Here is an 18,141-nt window from a genome sequence, read left to right on the forward strand (position 1 = left end):
TAAAGATTGAGATTGAAAATGATAGTAACTTTATTCTATTAATATGATACTTTATTTTATTTTAATTTCTTAAATTATGATATTTAATTAATATCTCAATATATATCTCAAACTTATACTTTTCTATAAGTTTCATTAAAATCGTGTCAGTAAATTTCATTTTTTTATGATCCTTTTCCAATAAAAATGAACACTGCGTCCATGTAGATTCTATATGTTTTTTTTGCAAAAAAAAATTATATTTTATTTACAGTATAATTTGATTAGTTTGATTTATTTCAATTTTATTCATAAAAAGAAAAAGTAAGGATAAATTAAAAGGAATGAAAATTACTTTATACTTTTGAACTAAATTTATGATATAATCCTTTAAAAAAAAGTTAATCAATATAATCCTTATAATAAATATGAATTATATGGATAATTTATTATCATTTGTTATATATTACGATTTTACATGCAATATTTTTTAATTGAGTATCATATATTATTTTATTTATATTTGTGTTTTACTATACATATTTATTTGAGTGATATTATGTTAAAATTTTATTTCACTGAAATTATTAATCATCAATATTAATTTATAAATGATTGATTATGATATAAAATTAATTATTTATAATATGTATTTTAAAAAATCATAAAAATTAAATAAAATCCGCAATGGGTTAAAATTTAGCAAAAGCAAAAGTGATATTTAACTTAATAACAAATTTAATGGTTTTATTTTAACATTATTATGATAATTTAGTAACTTAAGAGAATTTTATTTGACGTTTGTCTATGTGTATTCCATTTAAGTACTTTTTAGTTTTGATTTTTGTAAAATTCAATATTCTGTTAATTTTATTTTTATTGTTTTTCATTTTGAATGATATTTGGATGAAAAATATTTTTGTTGATTTATCATTTAAGAGAGCTATCATTATGTCGCGGATTGAAAAATGTCATATAAATAAGTGAATATATATGATTTATTGTCATGATATATTATTATGTATTGTGTTTTGATATATTTAGATTGATAAATACTTATACACATGATGTTATTCGAACGATTTTAAACATTATCTAATTCTAGTGATTATCTTTTTCATTATTAGTCACTCACGTGCATCGCACGTGTACATTCCTAGTTCATACAAATAGCGTAACAAAGATAGTGTTTGTACAAATTTTTTGGATTGCTGAAACATAAATAATCGAACTTCTAAAATTCAAACACGTAAAAATCAAATTTGATCGTAAGTTCTAATCTACTAAGAAAATAAAACGCTAAAAATAAAGAAAAATAGTTTGGAAATTGAAGACATAAACTCCCAAAATAATTTTTGTATCTACAATGATATGTAGGTATCGCTCATGCTTTTTGTTCCTTAGCTCCTGTTGTTAAGACGAATGAATGAACTAGGTAGAGTCTATTCTCTATAACGGAAAAGAAAGGTAAATTAGGCTATGACATCAGTAGCAAATCTTTTTCCAAAGATTTCGGTTATTTATAATGCATAGAAATATATTAAAATTGCTTGAAACGCTGGAAACTGGAATGGATATTGAAGAAAATATATAAAATTTAAAATTTTTAAAAAAAGTGAATTTGTTCGAACTAATGCTATGGAATTTTTTATTAGAGTTTGCAAGAGTTGTGATGTCGAGTTGTCTTCTTTTTCTGTTGATGCTTTTCTCTTTTTTATTTATCTGAATTTGGCGTTGACACAGCCTAACTCCTCACTGTCTCCATCTTCCAGACGATTTGAACCACGATTTCTTTTCACGTTTTGCTCCACAAAACTTCGAGGTTAATTCAAAATAGTTGAAACACTATTGAGCTAACTTTGTGTAATTTTTTTGTCAATTATTTTATAGGGTATGAGATTTTCAAATATTGAACCTATTTTATTTTTGGTGGAAACAGATAGATATCTATTTCGATCCATCAAGATGTTGCTCGTCCCGTCAATATGGATACATACATATTTATATGGTTCAGTGGACCTGATCAATACAGATGCATACATTTATAAATGGTTCAATACTCTTATAAACTTATAAACACTTCAAAACACCATACAGCAGATATACATCTCACCCACAAACCTCAACAACAAGGGCATGATCTTGATTTTTGAAAATGAAAATATCAGTTATCAGGTTAAGCAGCTGCCTCATCCAAATGTTTCTTTTCTTCAAGCTTACTCGCATGTACAATGAGCAATTCACGTTTCACAACCTGTTGCAATGAACATCTTTACTTCATCAAGAAACTCCGCTTGGTGTTAAACATAATGGATGTTCTTTCTTTTTTCCTTCTGTTCTTATAATTCGCACACACATACATTTAAGGTGACTCAAACTCAGAACTGCTAAGTCTCAAGGCACCAAATGATCTGTGGACTTCATTGATTTGGCTATGCATAATGAATATCAGGTGAAAGAACAGCAAATGAACCTCGAATAGTTTGTGTCTGGTCCAGTACCTCAAATAGCTTGAAGCCCTGACTTTCCTCTTGTTTTAAGCACTCCTCAACCTACATCACATATATTGCGAACAAAAATAAGCATCCACAAGTCATCGCACAGTTTTCATATTTCGAATCTTCTGATATATTATACATTAAATTCTCCACCACACTGATTCTATATCCTCTGCACTAACTGTATGCTTGCCCTGTGTTTCATCCAGAGCATAGCAGGATGTAGAATGAAATGTTACTTAAGGTCAGCACTAACTTCTTCAATAGCAAAACTATAGACTTGAGACTGACCTTAAGCATGTAATTCTCTTAGGACATAGTCGAATCCAGTCCAAGGATTTTTTTGAATAGAACTCAGCCGTGGCATTAACAATTGCTTCTTCAAAGTCTTTTTCATAGTATTTCAACGAATCCTCACCTATCTCCACATGTATATCCAATACTTCTTTGACAAAATTTTGATCAATCTGTTCCCCTTCACGCTCTTTATCAATCTGAAAGAATGTGGCCATCTTCATCATGAACTCAGATTTAATTTAAACTAGCGTATCAAGACAGATATGTATGTCTGTTATAGTATAAAAATTAATCATAGATTTAGAAATTCGTCATTCTTATACGGTATATAGATACCGGAGCTCCTTTTGGATGTGACATCATTAAATGAGGATTCAGCAGTGATAAACTGGAAGAAGACTCACCAATGATAGAATTGCATGAGTAATTTGCCCGTTGATTTCACCATAAATCTACAGAATACAGTAGAAACTATTATCAAATTAAAAGAAACAAAAGAGCAGTAATGATTCATCATTCATAATCAAGAAGATAATAACACAAACCAGTTTATAAAAGGCCAAGTGACTGGTTCCTTTAAGTGATGGTAATCCCACCTTCCTTATAAAGTATCTTTCAAGGTAATAAAAGAATCTCGAGAGCCATCGAGCCAAGATTTTATGGTTAGTCCATTGTTTCAACAGTTCTTTCAATAAATCTTGATTCCCCTTTCCCCTTAAAGATGGCAATACCTAGAAATCATGATGATTCGGAGAAAACTCAGCACCTTTTCAACCTTGGTTCGCGTATAGATTTAGCAGAGGACGGGCGAAATATTATATTGTTTAAACGATCAAAGTTATATTTACTATAATCAAATTTGAAAAATTCATATCATTTTGGTTTTGAGGGTAACAAAATAAGCATGTCCAACAGCAGAAATATAATATTTGACCTACTTGTCACAAATAGAAAACTTCGATTTAAGATCATCTGAAATCGACCCTTGATCTAGGGGTCCCAATTCCATCATCATTGGAGAGAATGGATCTTAGTCGATAAGATCATCCATTCAAAGGTTTTTCAATATAAAATTCGTTTCATACAATATTTTCTTCATTTTTTCGAAATATTTATTTGTTATAATATAATTGACCAAGAAATCGACTTTTTTCCTTCTAAATTATATGAACTTAAACAACATAAGAAATATAAATCAAATTTTAAAAATTATATTCACAACCAATTCAGCTAAAGAATCAAGAGAAAAAAATGAACACAAAACAAATCAAACAAGAATACTGCATTAGATGTAACTTCAGAAAAAAAATGGACACAGATCAACTTCTTGAAAACATCATATCTCGAAAACACAAGACTTGAACCTCTCCATTTTCTCCTTTTCCAGCCCCATCCACACATTAATTCCCATCCCATTTTCATCAGATAAAAGAAGAACAAACTCATCATTCCCACTCACAATTGGACCACCATGTCTAGGCTTTCCAAATCCAAAGTCAAGATCTTTAAATGGCAGTTTCCACCAAGCTGACACATAGAAACTTCCATCACAAGTTTTTGGAATTCCTTTATGAACTTCCAGCCAATCTATAGCTGATCTTATATACTCATCTGTCACTCTTTCCCCCCCTTTTTTCACTTTTTCTACCCCGAAAGATAAGGGCTTTTCGATCAAATCCCGAGCTTTTGCAGTTGAAAATGCTGTGATTACAGCATTTCCCACGAATGAATCTGGTAGAGGCGGCGTCGTCCTATCCCTTATGTCCACAGCAAAGAGAACTGTTGAATCTTGATCATGGGTTTTCTCATCAAATACTGCCTTTGTTCTTGCCCTCCAAATGTGTGCGGCAATGGCTTCGAAGGTTGAGCACTTCAAAATGGCTTTTTGTTTCAATAGTTTGAGTGTTTCGAAACTGAAAGAGAAGAGTTTGTGCGTGTACTTTGCTGAGAAAATCAGTGGAGATGGTGATGTTCTTTTCTGTGAGGTGAAAGATGATGCGAGGGATGCCGTCTTAGCAAGTTTTACGTATTCTTTATGTGGATAATGAATTTGGGGTGGATTTCTTGCTCTGATGCAAGTTCTATCATTTTTTATGAGTTGAGATTTTAGGCCTTCTCCTCTGCACACTGAAGCAAGATTATCAAACATTTCACTTGCTGATTTCCCATCAAGTATAGCATGGTTTGTCATGAACCCTATTGAAAATCCACCACATTTAAATCTTGTAACCTGAAAAAACATCAGAGAATATGGAATTTCAAAGGAACACTTGTGGTTGAGAGCAATAACTGACCCCGCTATCCGTGTGTGATTACCTATGTAAGGCACTCATAGAGACATGATGCTTGGAACGTTGTTTGGTTCAAAATATTTGAATTATACTTCTATTATTTATAACCTTTTGTATAACAAAAATACTTGATCCTATGTTTTTTTTATCATGGATAAATGTTGGACATGTTTTTGTATCTATCAACCTACTCATGTTAAAAAGGCACATGTGCACATAAACACGCACAAAAAGTTATAGAAGGTCCTGTGATAGTACCTGGATAGTGAAAACAGCAGTTTCTGCTAGGCTTTTATACAGCCCGGGACGGTGAATCAAATTCCTGAAAGTGGGATTCGGATAAGAAAGATTTCCCAGATCGTTGATTGAAAATCTTGATTTTGCACTCACAAAAATGACTCCAGCATTATTGCAAATAAGTTCCATTCTCTTAGTGTCATCATTGAAGTTTAGTCTTCCAGCCATGAAATAATAAGGCCTCAAAAGCACTTCACTCACTGCTTTTTTCACCTTATCTGCAACGTCAATTGTATCTGATAAAGTCATGTTTGAAGGAACTTCGTAGAAAAAGACTGTTTCGACCGGAAAAGTTACTGCCTGATCGATGTTGGATAAAAACATGGTTTCTACAGGTGTAGGATTGCTTGGAGAGCACAGTAAAATTGGTTCCTCTTTCAGTAAATCTTGTGATGTTAAAGAGAGAGAGTCGGAAACCATGGTGAAAATGCTTTGATCTTGAAGTTTCTTGCAAGATATTGTGCACGTATTTATATGTGATGAAATGTTGAATTTTCAATTTCTTATATTATTTAGCCTGTGATTATTGGTGCGAAAAGTGTGAGTAAGGTTTTTGTGGTGCAGTGTTAAACTTGATCGGTTAAATGGGATATTTTATAGTTGAAATTACTGTACGCTTACAGTTCATGGATCTGAAATATAGGCATGGAATTGTCATGTCTTGATGTGAATTGGAATATCTAAGTTTTCGTATGTCTTTTAGGCGTTTCTTGAGGCAAAAAACTTTGGAGTTCACTACCAATTCGAAAGGACTATATGACCTCAATGCTTAAAAGCTCCAAGGAATTTTTATTATGCTCGCCTACAATCTCGTACTTGCCGAAAACTTTATCAGTACAGTGAGACATCTGCCATACGCAGGATTGTAGAGAAACTACCCTATCATTTATAGATACAATTGTTATATCAGACCTACATAAATTCAATCAACATTCTTTTTTGTAGAAAAATTTTAATGGCAAATCTTCAGATCCTTACTAGAAGCCCTACAAACATGCTTTTTAGTTCCAAATTCAACACAAATTATCCAAATTCAACACAAATTAAACCAAACGTTTTCTCAAAACCATTGCCACAAACTGAACCTTGCCGAATTTTGGCCCTGTGCAGTTAATTATATCGTACGTTACAGTTATGGTTGGTCTTATTCTCTCATCCTAGTGAGAATTTCCTTCTTTTCTACACGGTGAACTTAATAATCCCACAAACTGCGAGTGCACTTTCCACTTAATCAGAGTATCCAATAAACTTCATAAAACTGCCCACTTAATTTTTTCTGGAACTTGGGACTCATTTCACGGGGTATGAGTACACAAAAAAAGAATACTCCAAAACAAATAAATAATATACCACAATCCGTGAACTAATGCAGTATCGGTTGCACGAAACATGTTTGATTTCCAACAAAATAAAACCAAAAAAAAAGTGTCCTGGAAAAGTGGGTACTCGCAGTTTTCGGCCGCTGAATTCCGTTCGCTGGAAATGATCAGCTACTGAGTTTTGTTGGCTGCTGAAAAATATGCTAGCTGCTGCCGAAAAATATGCAAGCTGCTGCACAATGCCTGCTGCTGCTGATTTGTCACTGATATTGAAATTTTCGGGTTCTCACATTTTTGTTCTCTGTTAGGTCTCGAAGTCGTTTACAGATGAAAAATGTCATTGGTAGATTATGTCTCATCTTTGAAGACCTTGGTTGGGATGAACATCCTTTTAAGAGCTATCGGGATCGGTATAGGAAAACAAGATCTCACAGGAATGGCCTTGGAACCTTCTAAGTCCAATCAGGTGATCCCTATGCGTATTCAGATTCCAACAGGAAAAGCTTGTTCTCTCACAACAACATAAATTATCAAGTTCTTGAGTGGAGATCGTTGTTTAAGCAAAGCTCGATCATATATATGATTTGTTTTGGGAAGCAGTATGACCACGTTTGCTGGCTAGAGGTTGGCATTCAGAGCAGCCTATGAATCAGGGGGTATGTTGCTGGTTCCAAGCATTGTATGGTCTTTGTCGTTCCTGGTATTAAGAAATTATCTAGACGTAAATTGGTCAAAGATGATCGATATTTTGATTCTATTACTGATGTTTTTAGCAAAGTGGAGAAAGAACCAAGGATAATCGAGCTTGACATTGAAGAAAGTGAGAGGAAGAATAATGAAGAAGAATGCAAGTGGATTATTGAAAGAAAGCTTGAACAAGATGGGGAGGATAATCAGCCCACCAGAGAACAACACTTTTTATCTGAAACCTCGTATTCGAAATCGTAAAGCTGATGCCATGAAATTTACAGTGGTGGATACTAGTCTCTGTGGTGGCATAGCAAGAGAACTGGGGAGCCTTCCATCTGAAATTTCAATTTGCCGACCTCCCAAGAACTTAACTGGAGACATTGACGAGGATACTTCTGTGGAGATTACTGAAGAATCAATCAGACATTGTCCATACCGTCTCTAAACCAGAATGCTCAAGGGCGTGAATGGTGCTGTCAATAAATCAATCAGGAATTCAAAGGGCAAAAGGGATTATTTAATCGATAAGAAATGGTCAAGAAAGACATTAAAATCCCATTTGAGCCAGTAGTTAAAACATGCAAGTGAAGAGTTTGAGGCTCCCATGAGTCTTCCAATAGGACTCGTGTGGCACTTATATATAAGTATATCGCACATGAAATTCATAACTGGTTAATTATACCCGTTAATATAAATTTTTGCAATCACTTTCTCCTGGATCTATTTTCTCAATTTTAAATTGAACTCCTTGGTAGAATACAAAACAAAAGTTAAATAAAAATAAATATAAAATTTTTTAAATCAGATATATTTCGCACGTGTAATATGTCGTGCATATGTTGCACATGAAATTCATAATCAGTTGATCATACTCGTCCATAAAAACTTTTGCAGTCAGTTTCTCAAATTTAAATTAAACTCCTTGATACAATACGAAACAAAAAGTTAAATAAAATATAAAGATACAAAATTTGAAATTGTGTCGCACGTGTCGTGTAAGACGCATATATCCCACGTTGAAACTCATAATTGGTTGATTATACTCGTTCATAAAAAAATTTGCAATCAATTTCTCCCTAATCTATTTTCTCGAATGTAATCCTTGATGCAATGAAAACAAAAGTTAAATAAAATATAAAGATATAAATTTTAAAACAAAATAACAAATTTATTATAACATGGCCTTTAAAGTTGTTTAGTTTCGTTTTTTTTTTTTTGAGAAATAAAGTATTAAAGTTGTTTAGATGTGAAATTGAAGATACCAGTTTTTATTATTTTCTATTTCACTTTATGTATTTATTTAAGTAAAATAAATACAATATTAAAAAAACATAACTTCAAGAATACGATATATTTGGTTGGAGTTAAGGCGAGTTGGTAAGGCTTCAGATGACGTGAATTGATATTCCCGGTGTCGCATGACAGATTCTCGTGTGAACTATATTTCTCATTGAAATATTGTGATGAGTATGTTTGGGAGTCGATATTTGTTGTTCTCTTCCTTATGTTCTTACTATATTTCGATTTACTTTTTCGTCATGGTCAAGAGGTTTCTATTCATATAAAGGGATTTACCTAAACATAAATTTTTTTTATGTATATAAAAAATAAGGACAGAGCCCAGAGGGGTCAAAACAACAGCCCATGTACACATTTGATCTTTCTAGATGGACAATGATTAGGCCCATTGGAAGTTGGCCCATGTCTATTAGACGTGGGAAAAGAAATTTTTAGAAAAAGGTGGGATGAAGTTGGAAAGAAGATTAATGGGTCAGGCACTCCGTCGAGCAACTGGAAGGATCGGCAGCTTCAGAGTTGATACGCCGTCTCCTTCATCTCTGAGCAAACCCATTGAATGCCAGCAACAAGTTGCTCCCATTAACCAGGAACCCTTGAATTCAGGCGTAACTTCTGGCTCCGGTAATGCAATTGAGTAGCTAATTTATTCAAATTGTTCTGAAATTTATATTTGTAAAAGCTTTCTGGTGTTTGATAAATTGAAAATGTCCCCATTGATTGGCGTGTCGGGTGGAGAATTGGTTTGGTCGAGCTTTTCTAGTGATTTGGTTGTTTGATTGAATTTGCAATTTTCAAATTTGGATCTGTTTTGAAGATGCATCGAGAGTGAATAGCGACAATGTGCTTGAAGATCGTGATCCACAGTACGATTCTTAAATTAGCATTTTAGGAGTTGTAAAAACGTTTTTATATTAAGCACGCTTTATTCTCTCCTTGTATATAAGTAGGCAGTAGCTTAGATAGTAGTAGAGCTTTCCAGAAAAAAAATTGATTCAGAAAACGGGCGAAAAATTTTCACCGCCAATTCTCGTGTCATGCAATTCGATTTCTTCCTTCATTTTCAACAATCCACAGTACGATTCTATGCTTAGTCAAATGGTGGGAAGAATTCGACCCAAGCCTGGAGGGAAGCTTGAGATGGGGGAGGTGAGGTTCTAGAACTCAGTGTTCAACCATTAGCTGGTTATTTGTTGTATTCATTCAGAAATACTCCTGATATTTTTTTTTTTGTATATTCTGTTCACTGATAGTTCTTTTCTTTTAGTGGTGCTTGAGAGATGGGAATCTTGGTTATACTAATTGCATGATTTCATGCTCGTCTGGTCGAACACGCCAATTGGATAGATGTTTAGATCATGAGATTTTCTCAAAGATGCAAAAAATTGCAATCCCAAAGTCATTATTTCCAATATGAGTTACTTCTTTGTTCCTTCAAGTCATTCGTTGGAACTTTCATTTGGTAGGATCGAGAGAAGGATTACAATTACTTTTAATTTCTCCTATGTGAGATGTTGACAATTGACATCTTAGAAGTCACCAATTCATGTTGTACCTCCTTTTTTTTCATTTCTTTTGGGATTATCATCATGAAATATGCGTTTAAACGTGATAAGGTTAATGCTAGAACCATTTGATTGGCTTTTTCCGATTTAGGGGATTAGTTAAGAAGGTCAATCTCCGAATATTCCCTACGGTACTGAGGTTTTGTGATGAGGAAGAATCTGTCATTTTGACTGGTACATAGATAAACTCACTAGCTTCATTTTTGTGGAATTTCATTTATATTGTCCAATGATGTTTGCATGCAATGGACAAAGCAACTTTTTCCTGAGCTTAACCTGTGACAATCATTGCATTTATCAAATTCTAAGTGGGTTTTTCCTGGGAAATTATGTGACCAAATTTCCATGGGGACAAAGCTATCATGAAACCTCAATCATCAGCTTATATTGTTTGTTGGAACTAGAACCGCTCCTAATCGAGGGAACTTGAGAGAAGAACTGAAGTACGAAGAAGTCCCCATCAGAATTGTGGACACCAAAGAAAAAGTTTTTAGACGACGTACCATTCCATACGTCAAAGTGTAGTGGTCCAATCACACGGAGCGAGAAACAACGTGGGAAGTTGAGAAGAAGATACGAAAAGAATATCCCTACTTTTTTAGAGACCAAGCCAATTTAAGTTTCGAGAACGAAACTTCCAATAAGGTGTGAGGGATGTGATAACCCAAATATTTTGGGAATTGTAAAAATTTTTATTTTTATCACAGACATGTATATGATATTATTTTCGAATTTTGTAAATCGTAGTAATTTCGAAAATAATGAATAATACATGTTATTCAAATTTTTTCAGCCAATAAATACTTTAAATTCGAAATCCAGTACAAGATATACACCTTAATTTTGGATTTAGAAGGAATATAACCATAAAGAGAAAGAAATATTGCATATAAGGTGGTTTTCGCAACAAGGTTGCTAGCAAATTTGCAATACAACCCAGATACATTATGAATCTGTACGAGAAAGCAGTATACGTTCAGCCAACCAGCCCAAAAGCCAAAATTTTGAAATTTCAATGTATATAAACGTTTTTATTAATTATGGCACAATTTAAGGACGAAATATATATCTCGATAATTAAGGGATAATTATCTCGCAATTTTGGAAGATAAATCAATCGGTTTATGGTAGGATTCTCACCCAACACCTATAAATACCCCCCTAAGCCATTTCGAAATTCACCTCTCATTCCAGCAAACAACTTCGAAATTTGCTCTCAAAGTGCTCCCAAATTTTCGAAACTTTCATCCCCAAGTTCTGTCGAGTAGCGAAGCTCTGCAGCAGTCCAGATCCAGAAGGAAGTTCGATCACCCAACGCAACAACCCTCCACATTTTTAGCATTCAAGAATAGTGTAAGTGGATTTGTTTTAAATATTAAATTTCGTTTATGCATATTTTTTCTTTTTTGATAAAAATGCGGTCGAGTACAAATTCTTCTTCTACTCCGTTCTTGTGTTGGTTGTCATATGATTTTGAGCACTCTGAAGATTCGACTGTATATGTGTGAGAATCCCAATATGAAATGTTTATGGCTCTTACACGGTGGGATTATAACAGTTATATGGTTTCGCCCCCTGAAAGGAGTAAAAATTAGGGATTGATATCAGTAAACCATGGAAAGTAGAGAAATCTCAGTGCATGGTCAATGTTATGCATGTGATATGAATTATGTTATGCAAGTCATGTGATTTTCGAAATTTATGCATGTTGCTATATTGTGCTCGAACGGCCTCCACTTGTTGAGTGACAACCATATCGCTCACCCCTTACAATCATTTCCTAGATAAGCATGAGGAATAACTTGGGGAAGAAATGTCGGACAAGTTTTGAGGCTGGTGAAATTAGAGATTTTAAATTTAAGTTTAAGTTTAGTTTGAGTTGTAACGTTTCCGCAATTATTCTGTCATTTTCGGTTTTTGGGTTGTAAAGACAATGTTATTTTTTTTTTGAATTTATGATATAAACTTGTTTTGGTTTATATTGTACTACGAGGCTGGTTGTTTTCGATTGTGTGATTGTTAAACAACACCGTCGACTAACCCTGGTCCCGGGCTGTGACAATTTTTCCAATTAAATCCATTTTATTAAGGGCAAGCCTGATTATAACACACCTTTATTCAAGTTAATACCGGTTTGTCTTTCACAGGCCTATGTGGTGGAGAAATACAAATGGCCTTTGCCAAAGTTGAGGAATACCACCCAAGATTCCAGCCGTTATGATGAGAGACCTGCTTCTCCCGGAATCCTGAATGTGTCACAGCTACGGCAAATCATCCTGCTGTATGAGGGCGAGGGCGAGGACCATGGTCTTCCGGAATCCTGAATGTGTCACAGCTACGGCAAATCATCCTGCTGTATGAGGGTGAGGGCGAGGGCGAGGGCGAGGGCGAGGGCAAGGACCATGATGGGCCCGATGGACATCTCTCAGATTGCAGAACGTTTTCATGTTAATGTTACTCAGGTTCAAAAGATTGTCCATTATGTCACCTCGCCTCCGGAGGTCGAAAATAAAAACAAAATGACCGAGAATGAATGATCATATCCATCGTATTTGTATTTGTGTTTTCCTAGAGTTTTTTACGAGAAATAGATTTTGTAGAAATGAGAAATTGTTGGCTATACAAAGTGGACAAGGGTCGTTAAATTTTGTTATACTTTGGTATATAGAAACTTACACCAGTATGTTGCATGGTAGAGTAATGCGTTGCTGCCTATTTGATCAGAAATGGTCATGTTTGAAAGAGAGATTCATTTTGAATCGATTTTTATTTGAAAAACCATTTAAATTGCTTGTTAATGTTTAAAAATATTTAGAACATTTTATCAGACACACACAAAGCTGATTTTAGGCGTATAAAATTGCACTTGTTTTACTTTCCTTTTTTAGATTGTGATTAATTGAATATAGTATTTTCATAAATTGAAAAATGGTTCACCTTCATTCAATATACGGAGAATAACTTGGTTTAGACCTGAGGAATAATAAAAAATCAATTTGAAAATGTGATAGTTCAATAAATTTACGTTATTTTTAAATATCAAATGGGATCAACCAATGAGTTCAAAATAGTGATTTATTTAGGTTTTCATAATAGTTAGACTTAAGACATAGTTTAATTTGATTCTTATGAAATAAATATATATAACTTTCAATCTCACATGGTGAAGAGATAATGATTAATAACTGGTGATATGGATGTAAAGATTTGTGAATCATCTACAATTTTAATCTTTAATAATTTGATTAATTATTTCCAAATAAATATGAATATAATTAGTAAATTTTATCATATATATTAAGTTCAGTTTGTTAATATATATCCTCGCTCTTATATTATACCCTCCAAATCACTCGGATTATTAAAGAATTTCAAATTTTAATAATAATTGTGGTTGATATCAAATCACAAGTGTGTTCAAATCAATCAATCCAAACACAATATGAGATAGTATGAAAGCGCAAAGAGCACAATGAGAACTTGCTACGTAACCCGAACGTTAGCTCACATGATTCATTATGTACATAAGCTTTTAATTTGTAGTAATTTACAATCCATAGCATAATATTGGTTGTAAAACCTATACATACATGTATTATGTATGTGTACTTTGTATGTTTATTCATCAAAACCAATCAATTTACATATTTCTCACACAATTAATGTTCTCATTTTTTAATATAACTGTATATTATCTGTACCTAATCTACACAAGAGGCGACATAGATTCGCAAAGCAAGATTTATTATTGCTTTATTATCAGTCCAAGTCCACATATATTATATGTATATATTCGTGCATGTACCATGCATTAGCAATGCGGGCCATATTTTCTGCTTTGATTTTGACACATAAAAAATATCTTGAGGCTTAACACTCCAAATTTTTCAGAGACAGCTAAATAAACTTATGACAACTTGTAGCAGTTGTCTTTCTTTTAAACGAATAAATTGATATTTAAATTTTAAATTTTTTAAAAAAAACAAAAAAGAATTATCGAACGAGTTATTTGATAATAGATCAAGTGTTTGTCATTTTACTAACTAAATCTACAAACCTGTAGAAATTTCAAAATATCTTAGTCGATATATATAATACATGCATGGAACACACAAAGAATCAAAATCTGGCTTTTCCAAAGGGGTTCACATTCACATGCGCTTGTACAAATATTGTTCTGGGCCATTTCCTCAACTCTTTCATATTTCCACTTTTACTCGACATAACAGCGAAGCATGTTGGATAAAGTGTTCAGGATTTTGATTAGAAAATATATAAAAAAATTTCCCATTTGGATACATAAATTAATATAAAATCTCAACTTTATTATATAAAAAAATAATGCAAACAGCTTGAATATAATGTAATATGACGTGACATCTAGTGGTCTATCAAGTGGGATACAGAGGACCAAAGAATCACCGAGGTGGCTACGGGACATTATAGAAAAATATTTAGCTGATGCCAACTCAACATACAACCCACATAATTGTGTTCCATCCAATTAAAAATTTTCATGTATATTATAATATATATACATATATAATTTTGTTATGTTGCTCACAAACTGTACCTACTTTTATGTCCACCAATATGATTGCGCTAACTACAACAAAGTTCGAGGAATTCCAGAGACAGACCGTCTTTTACTTTTGGTTTTGCAAAGCGTTGAATAAATTAAGTTGCTCGTGTTTTTGTTTGAGGGCTGCTTCCTCACTGGTCTAGTGGGATGAGTTATCCTTTCCCCTACTTTAATTTATTGTGTAATTTCTCTGATATGATTTCATAATATTATCATGCTTTAAAAAAAAACACCCGACCATTATTATGTATTTAATAAAGAATTTTATAAAAGGTGTATGCAATTCTTTTGAAAAAATATGTATACTGACTTGACTTGTAGTATAAAATATGAGGCAAGCGCTTTGAGCCCCCAAATTTTGAGGACACCAATTTTTTTTTTTAAAAAAATTATTAGTAAAGTATATTAATGTAGTTAACTCATGAGCTCATCTCATAAATAATTATTAATCGACAGTGGCTTGAGATAAAAATTTGAAGTCACACCGTCTATTTATCTTTCTTAATCTCATTCGTAAACATTCAGCAAGAACTGATAATCGATCCGAAAATACTTCTCTCATGAGTTCCAACCAAAAAACAAGTCATCATCTGTTTCAATCAACTTTGTTATAAGAAAAACTAAATTGCTAGGTTATGTTATCGATCAAGAGAAACGTAGTTGAGAAAATTGATTATGCAAACTTAATCAATACTTTCGCTTCCAAAACTGCGAGGTGAGAAATATTCAAGTGACTATGTACTGTTTCGAAACATAAATTTTATATTTTGTATGGATATTTTCTTATGACATATTGATTTGGATGATATATTATGTTTATCTTTTATTTCTGGAATTTATGTTATTTATACTATGTTTTATCTCACACGTTTTCTCCGCAATCCGCAACACAACATTTCGTAAATCAAACAATGTATCTTCTAATTCAACTATTTTATCAGCTTAATTTTGTAGAGGCAGTTGAACTGGAATTGGCACATGAACTTTCTTCGCCACTAGCTTTGAAAGAAGCAGTTTTACATTGTTTCTCTACATATTCCTCAAAGCTCTCTGCCCTACTCGAGTGTTGGGACATCGGTTTTCTCGTGCGCAAAACGCAGCGGAAGTTTTAAAATTTTTATTTTATTTTGACAATCAAAATATTTGTTTGAGCACTCGTATGGTTTAAATAAAATAAACATACAAAGGATATTTAGTAATATACTTTTAGTGAATTAATTCACTCGGCTCCAACTATTCCGGTATTGACGGATATAGCTCTTGTTGAATTTCCCTACGAACTTTCTTCAAGAACTCTTAATCTGATCCACGACTGAAATATTTGTTCTTTTTCTAACTTGCACTAGAAAAATTAGAAGATATTTTCCATGGAGATTAAACACGAAGAAGAAATCGACTCAATACTATAAGCCGAATTTTTCTTGCAAAAGAAAAGGGGTTTTTGAGAGCACACTGAAAACATTGGAAGAGCCGAAAAAAATTTTTCTTGCAAAATTCCAAGAAGAAATTTCGAATGATTCTTGTGCCTTAAGAATAATAAAATCCTTTTACATGCATGTTACGTAAATTAGGAATCAAAATCCCTCATTATTATTTCTAATCCTTTCTTAACTTAATTAATTAATTAATTAATTAATTAAGTTAATTAAAGATTCAAAATATGCATGCCAACCTTTTGCCAATCTCGATTTTCTTTTAATACATATATTTGTGAGAATATCATGTACAAATATTTTCTTTGTGTGCAAGGTTTTAAATTATGTTATCATGAATATCTCCATATTACATAAATCAATACCATATTTAATAAAAAATTATTGAGCTATATTTTAATTCATTAAAATATAATTTAATTATTAAAGCTCATTTGAACTTTAATAAATTAGCATGATGGGCTTATACTCTTACAAGTCCATTAGCAATGCTCTCATTACATTGATCTCATCATAATCCCGATCGACGATCCAAAATCATCGATGTGACAATTTCAACTTATTGTTATTATGATGCACACTTTAATTTCGAGATCATCAGTGTCTAAATAAGGCATGTGTACTTTCTTTGACTATCTCTAGCAGTCATGCTCTCAAAATTTTTATAAGTTTTTATAAACTTTATTTATAAGCTTATCGATTGATCATATCAAACTTATTTCTTATAAATTCAATTCATTGAATTTATTATCTCAATGGGAACAAATAAATTAGTGCTTGTGTGTCCATCAATAGTTCAGGGATACAGCTAACCGCGAGTTCACAACTCTTTGTGATTCAGGATATAATCTTTTATTCGATCTTACCCTAATTGGCCTCATTCTATGTATCAACTATTGATCATGAGAATGTCAGAAATCATATTTCTGATTAAACCCATCGAATCATGGTAAGAGCATCTAGTATCATCACCTCATGATTCCCTAGGTATAACTGATAGTGCCTGCAAGAACCAGTCGGTTATTATTAACGTACAGTACGGTCCCTTCAACTCATATATCCCGATCGAATATACAATCATTGGTTCATCGAGGGTTGCATAAGAATTCGATAACTATGTAACACATCTTTGAGAATAAATAGTGGCATCGTATGTACAATTGGAGAACTCCTTCTCTAACGTACATATCATACTCTGGCCAGAGATTCCATGCACTATTATTTCATCATATCACATAGGATATCCACACCCGTAGGTGAACGGTGAATTCTCAACTACAATGTACTGGCTCTTATATGTGTCGCAACTGTATCCAATCTCGCCACCTGATGACCCTCATGGAGTTGGTAAATGAGTCAAAGCACAACCCTAACATATAGAGCCTCAGTGTTGTCTCGGGTCGTAAGGACTAATGGTGTACAATCATAACCACAGACTTATCCTCTCGATGAATGATAACCACTTGGAAAATACGAGGGAGGGTAGTTCGGTATAATCATCATATGACTATCTATCTGCATGTTTGTACATCTCTATGCCCTTACCAAGAAACGCGGTGCACAACATCACAGATTCTAGTCTCGAGCTTAAGCGACCTTTATCCACGTTTTAGGCGGCTGAATCAACTAGGAATGAATTTAGATTATACAGTGTTTACAAATAAGTTTCAACATCGAATTACGATTCATTTGTATTAAAGTACACTCAAGGTCTTTATATATGTTGATCACATGGGTATACAGATAAAGAAATAACAAACCACTAAATAATGAATTATATTAAAATAAAGATTGTTTATTACAACTGAGACAATAAATTCTCTAGCCAACAGTTGACTTACAAGACATCTACTCTAACATCGAAAACTTCTGGTATACAATACCTTTATATATA

At 33.0% G+C, this 18,141-nt stretch overlaps 2 protein-coding genes and 1 long non-coding RNA gene across 3 annotated transcripts; 1 reads left to right on the forward strand and 2 right to left on the reverse strand.

The window, feature by feature from the left end:
* Positions 1–2,046: 2,046 nt before the first annotated feature.
* Positions 2,047–2,954, reverse strand: LOC140989044 (uncharacterized). The gene is made up of 3 exons (XR_012177412.1): positions 2,769–2,954; positions 2,453–2,531; positions 2,047–2,233 (listed from the first exon to the last, which is right to left on the reverse strand). It is a non-coding gene; the product is annotated as an uncharacterized lncRNA (long non-coding RNA).
* A 1,092-nt stretch (positions 2,955–4,046) lies between these two features.
* Positions 4,047–5,860, reverse strand: LOC140989013 (acyltransferase GLAUCE-like). The gene is made up of 2 exons (XM_073458168.1): positions 5,324–5,860; positions 4,047–5,004 (listed from the first exon to the last, which is right to left on the reverse strand). The coding sequence occupies exons 1-2, from the start codon at positions 5,780–5,782 to the stop codon at positions 4,111–4,113; spliced, it is 1,353 nt and encodes a 450-aa protein (XP_073314269.1). The 5' UTR covers positions 5,783–5,860; the 3' UTR covers positions 4,047–4,110.
* A 3,256-nt stretch (positions 5,861–9,116) lies between these two features.
* LOC140988610 (uncharacterized) lies at positions 9,117–12,565 on the forward strand. The gene is made up of 4 exons (XM_073457634.1): positions 9,117–9,291; positions 9,485–9,526; positions 9,737–9,816; positions 12,380–12,565. The coding sequence occupies exons 1-4, from the start codon at positions 9,117–9,119 to the stop codon at positions 12,554–12,556; spliced, it is 474 nt and encodes a 157-aa protein (XP_073313735.1). The 3' UTR covers positions 12,557–12,565.
* Positions 12,566–18,141: the final 5,576 nt, after the last annotated feature.

This window comes from Primulina huaijiensis, chromosome 11, assembly GCF_012295235.1.
Source record: "Primulina huaijiensis isolate GDHJ02 chromosome 11, ASM1229523v2, whole genome shotgun sequence".
Taxonomy (NCBI): domain Eukaryota; kingdom Viridiplantae; phylum Streptophyta; class Magnoliopsida; order Lamiales; family Gesneriaceae; genus Primulina; species Primulina huaijiensis.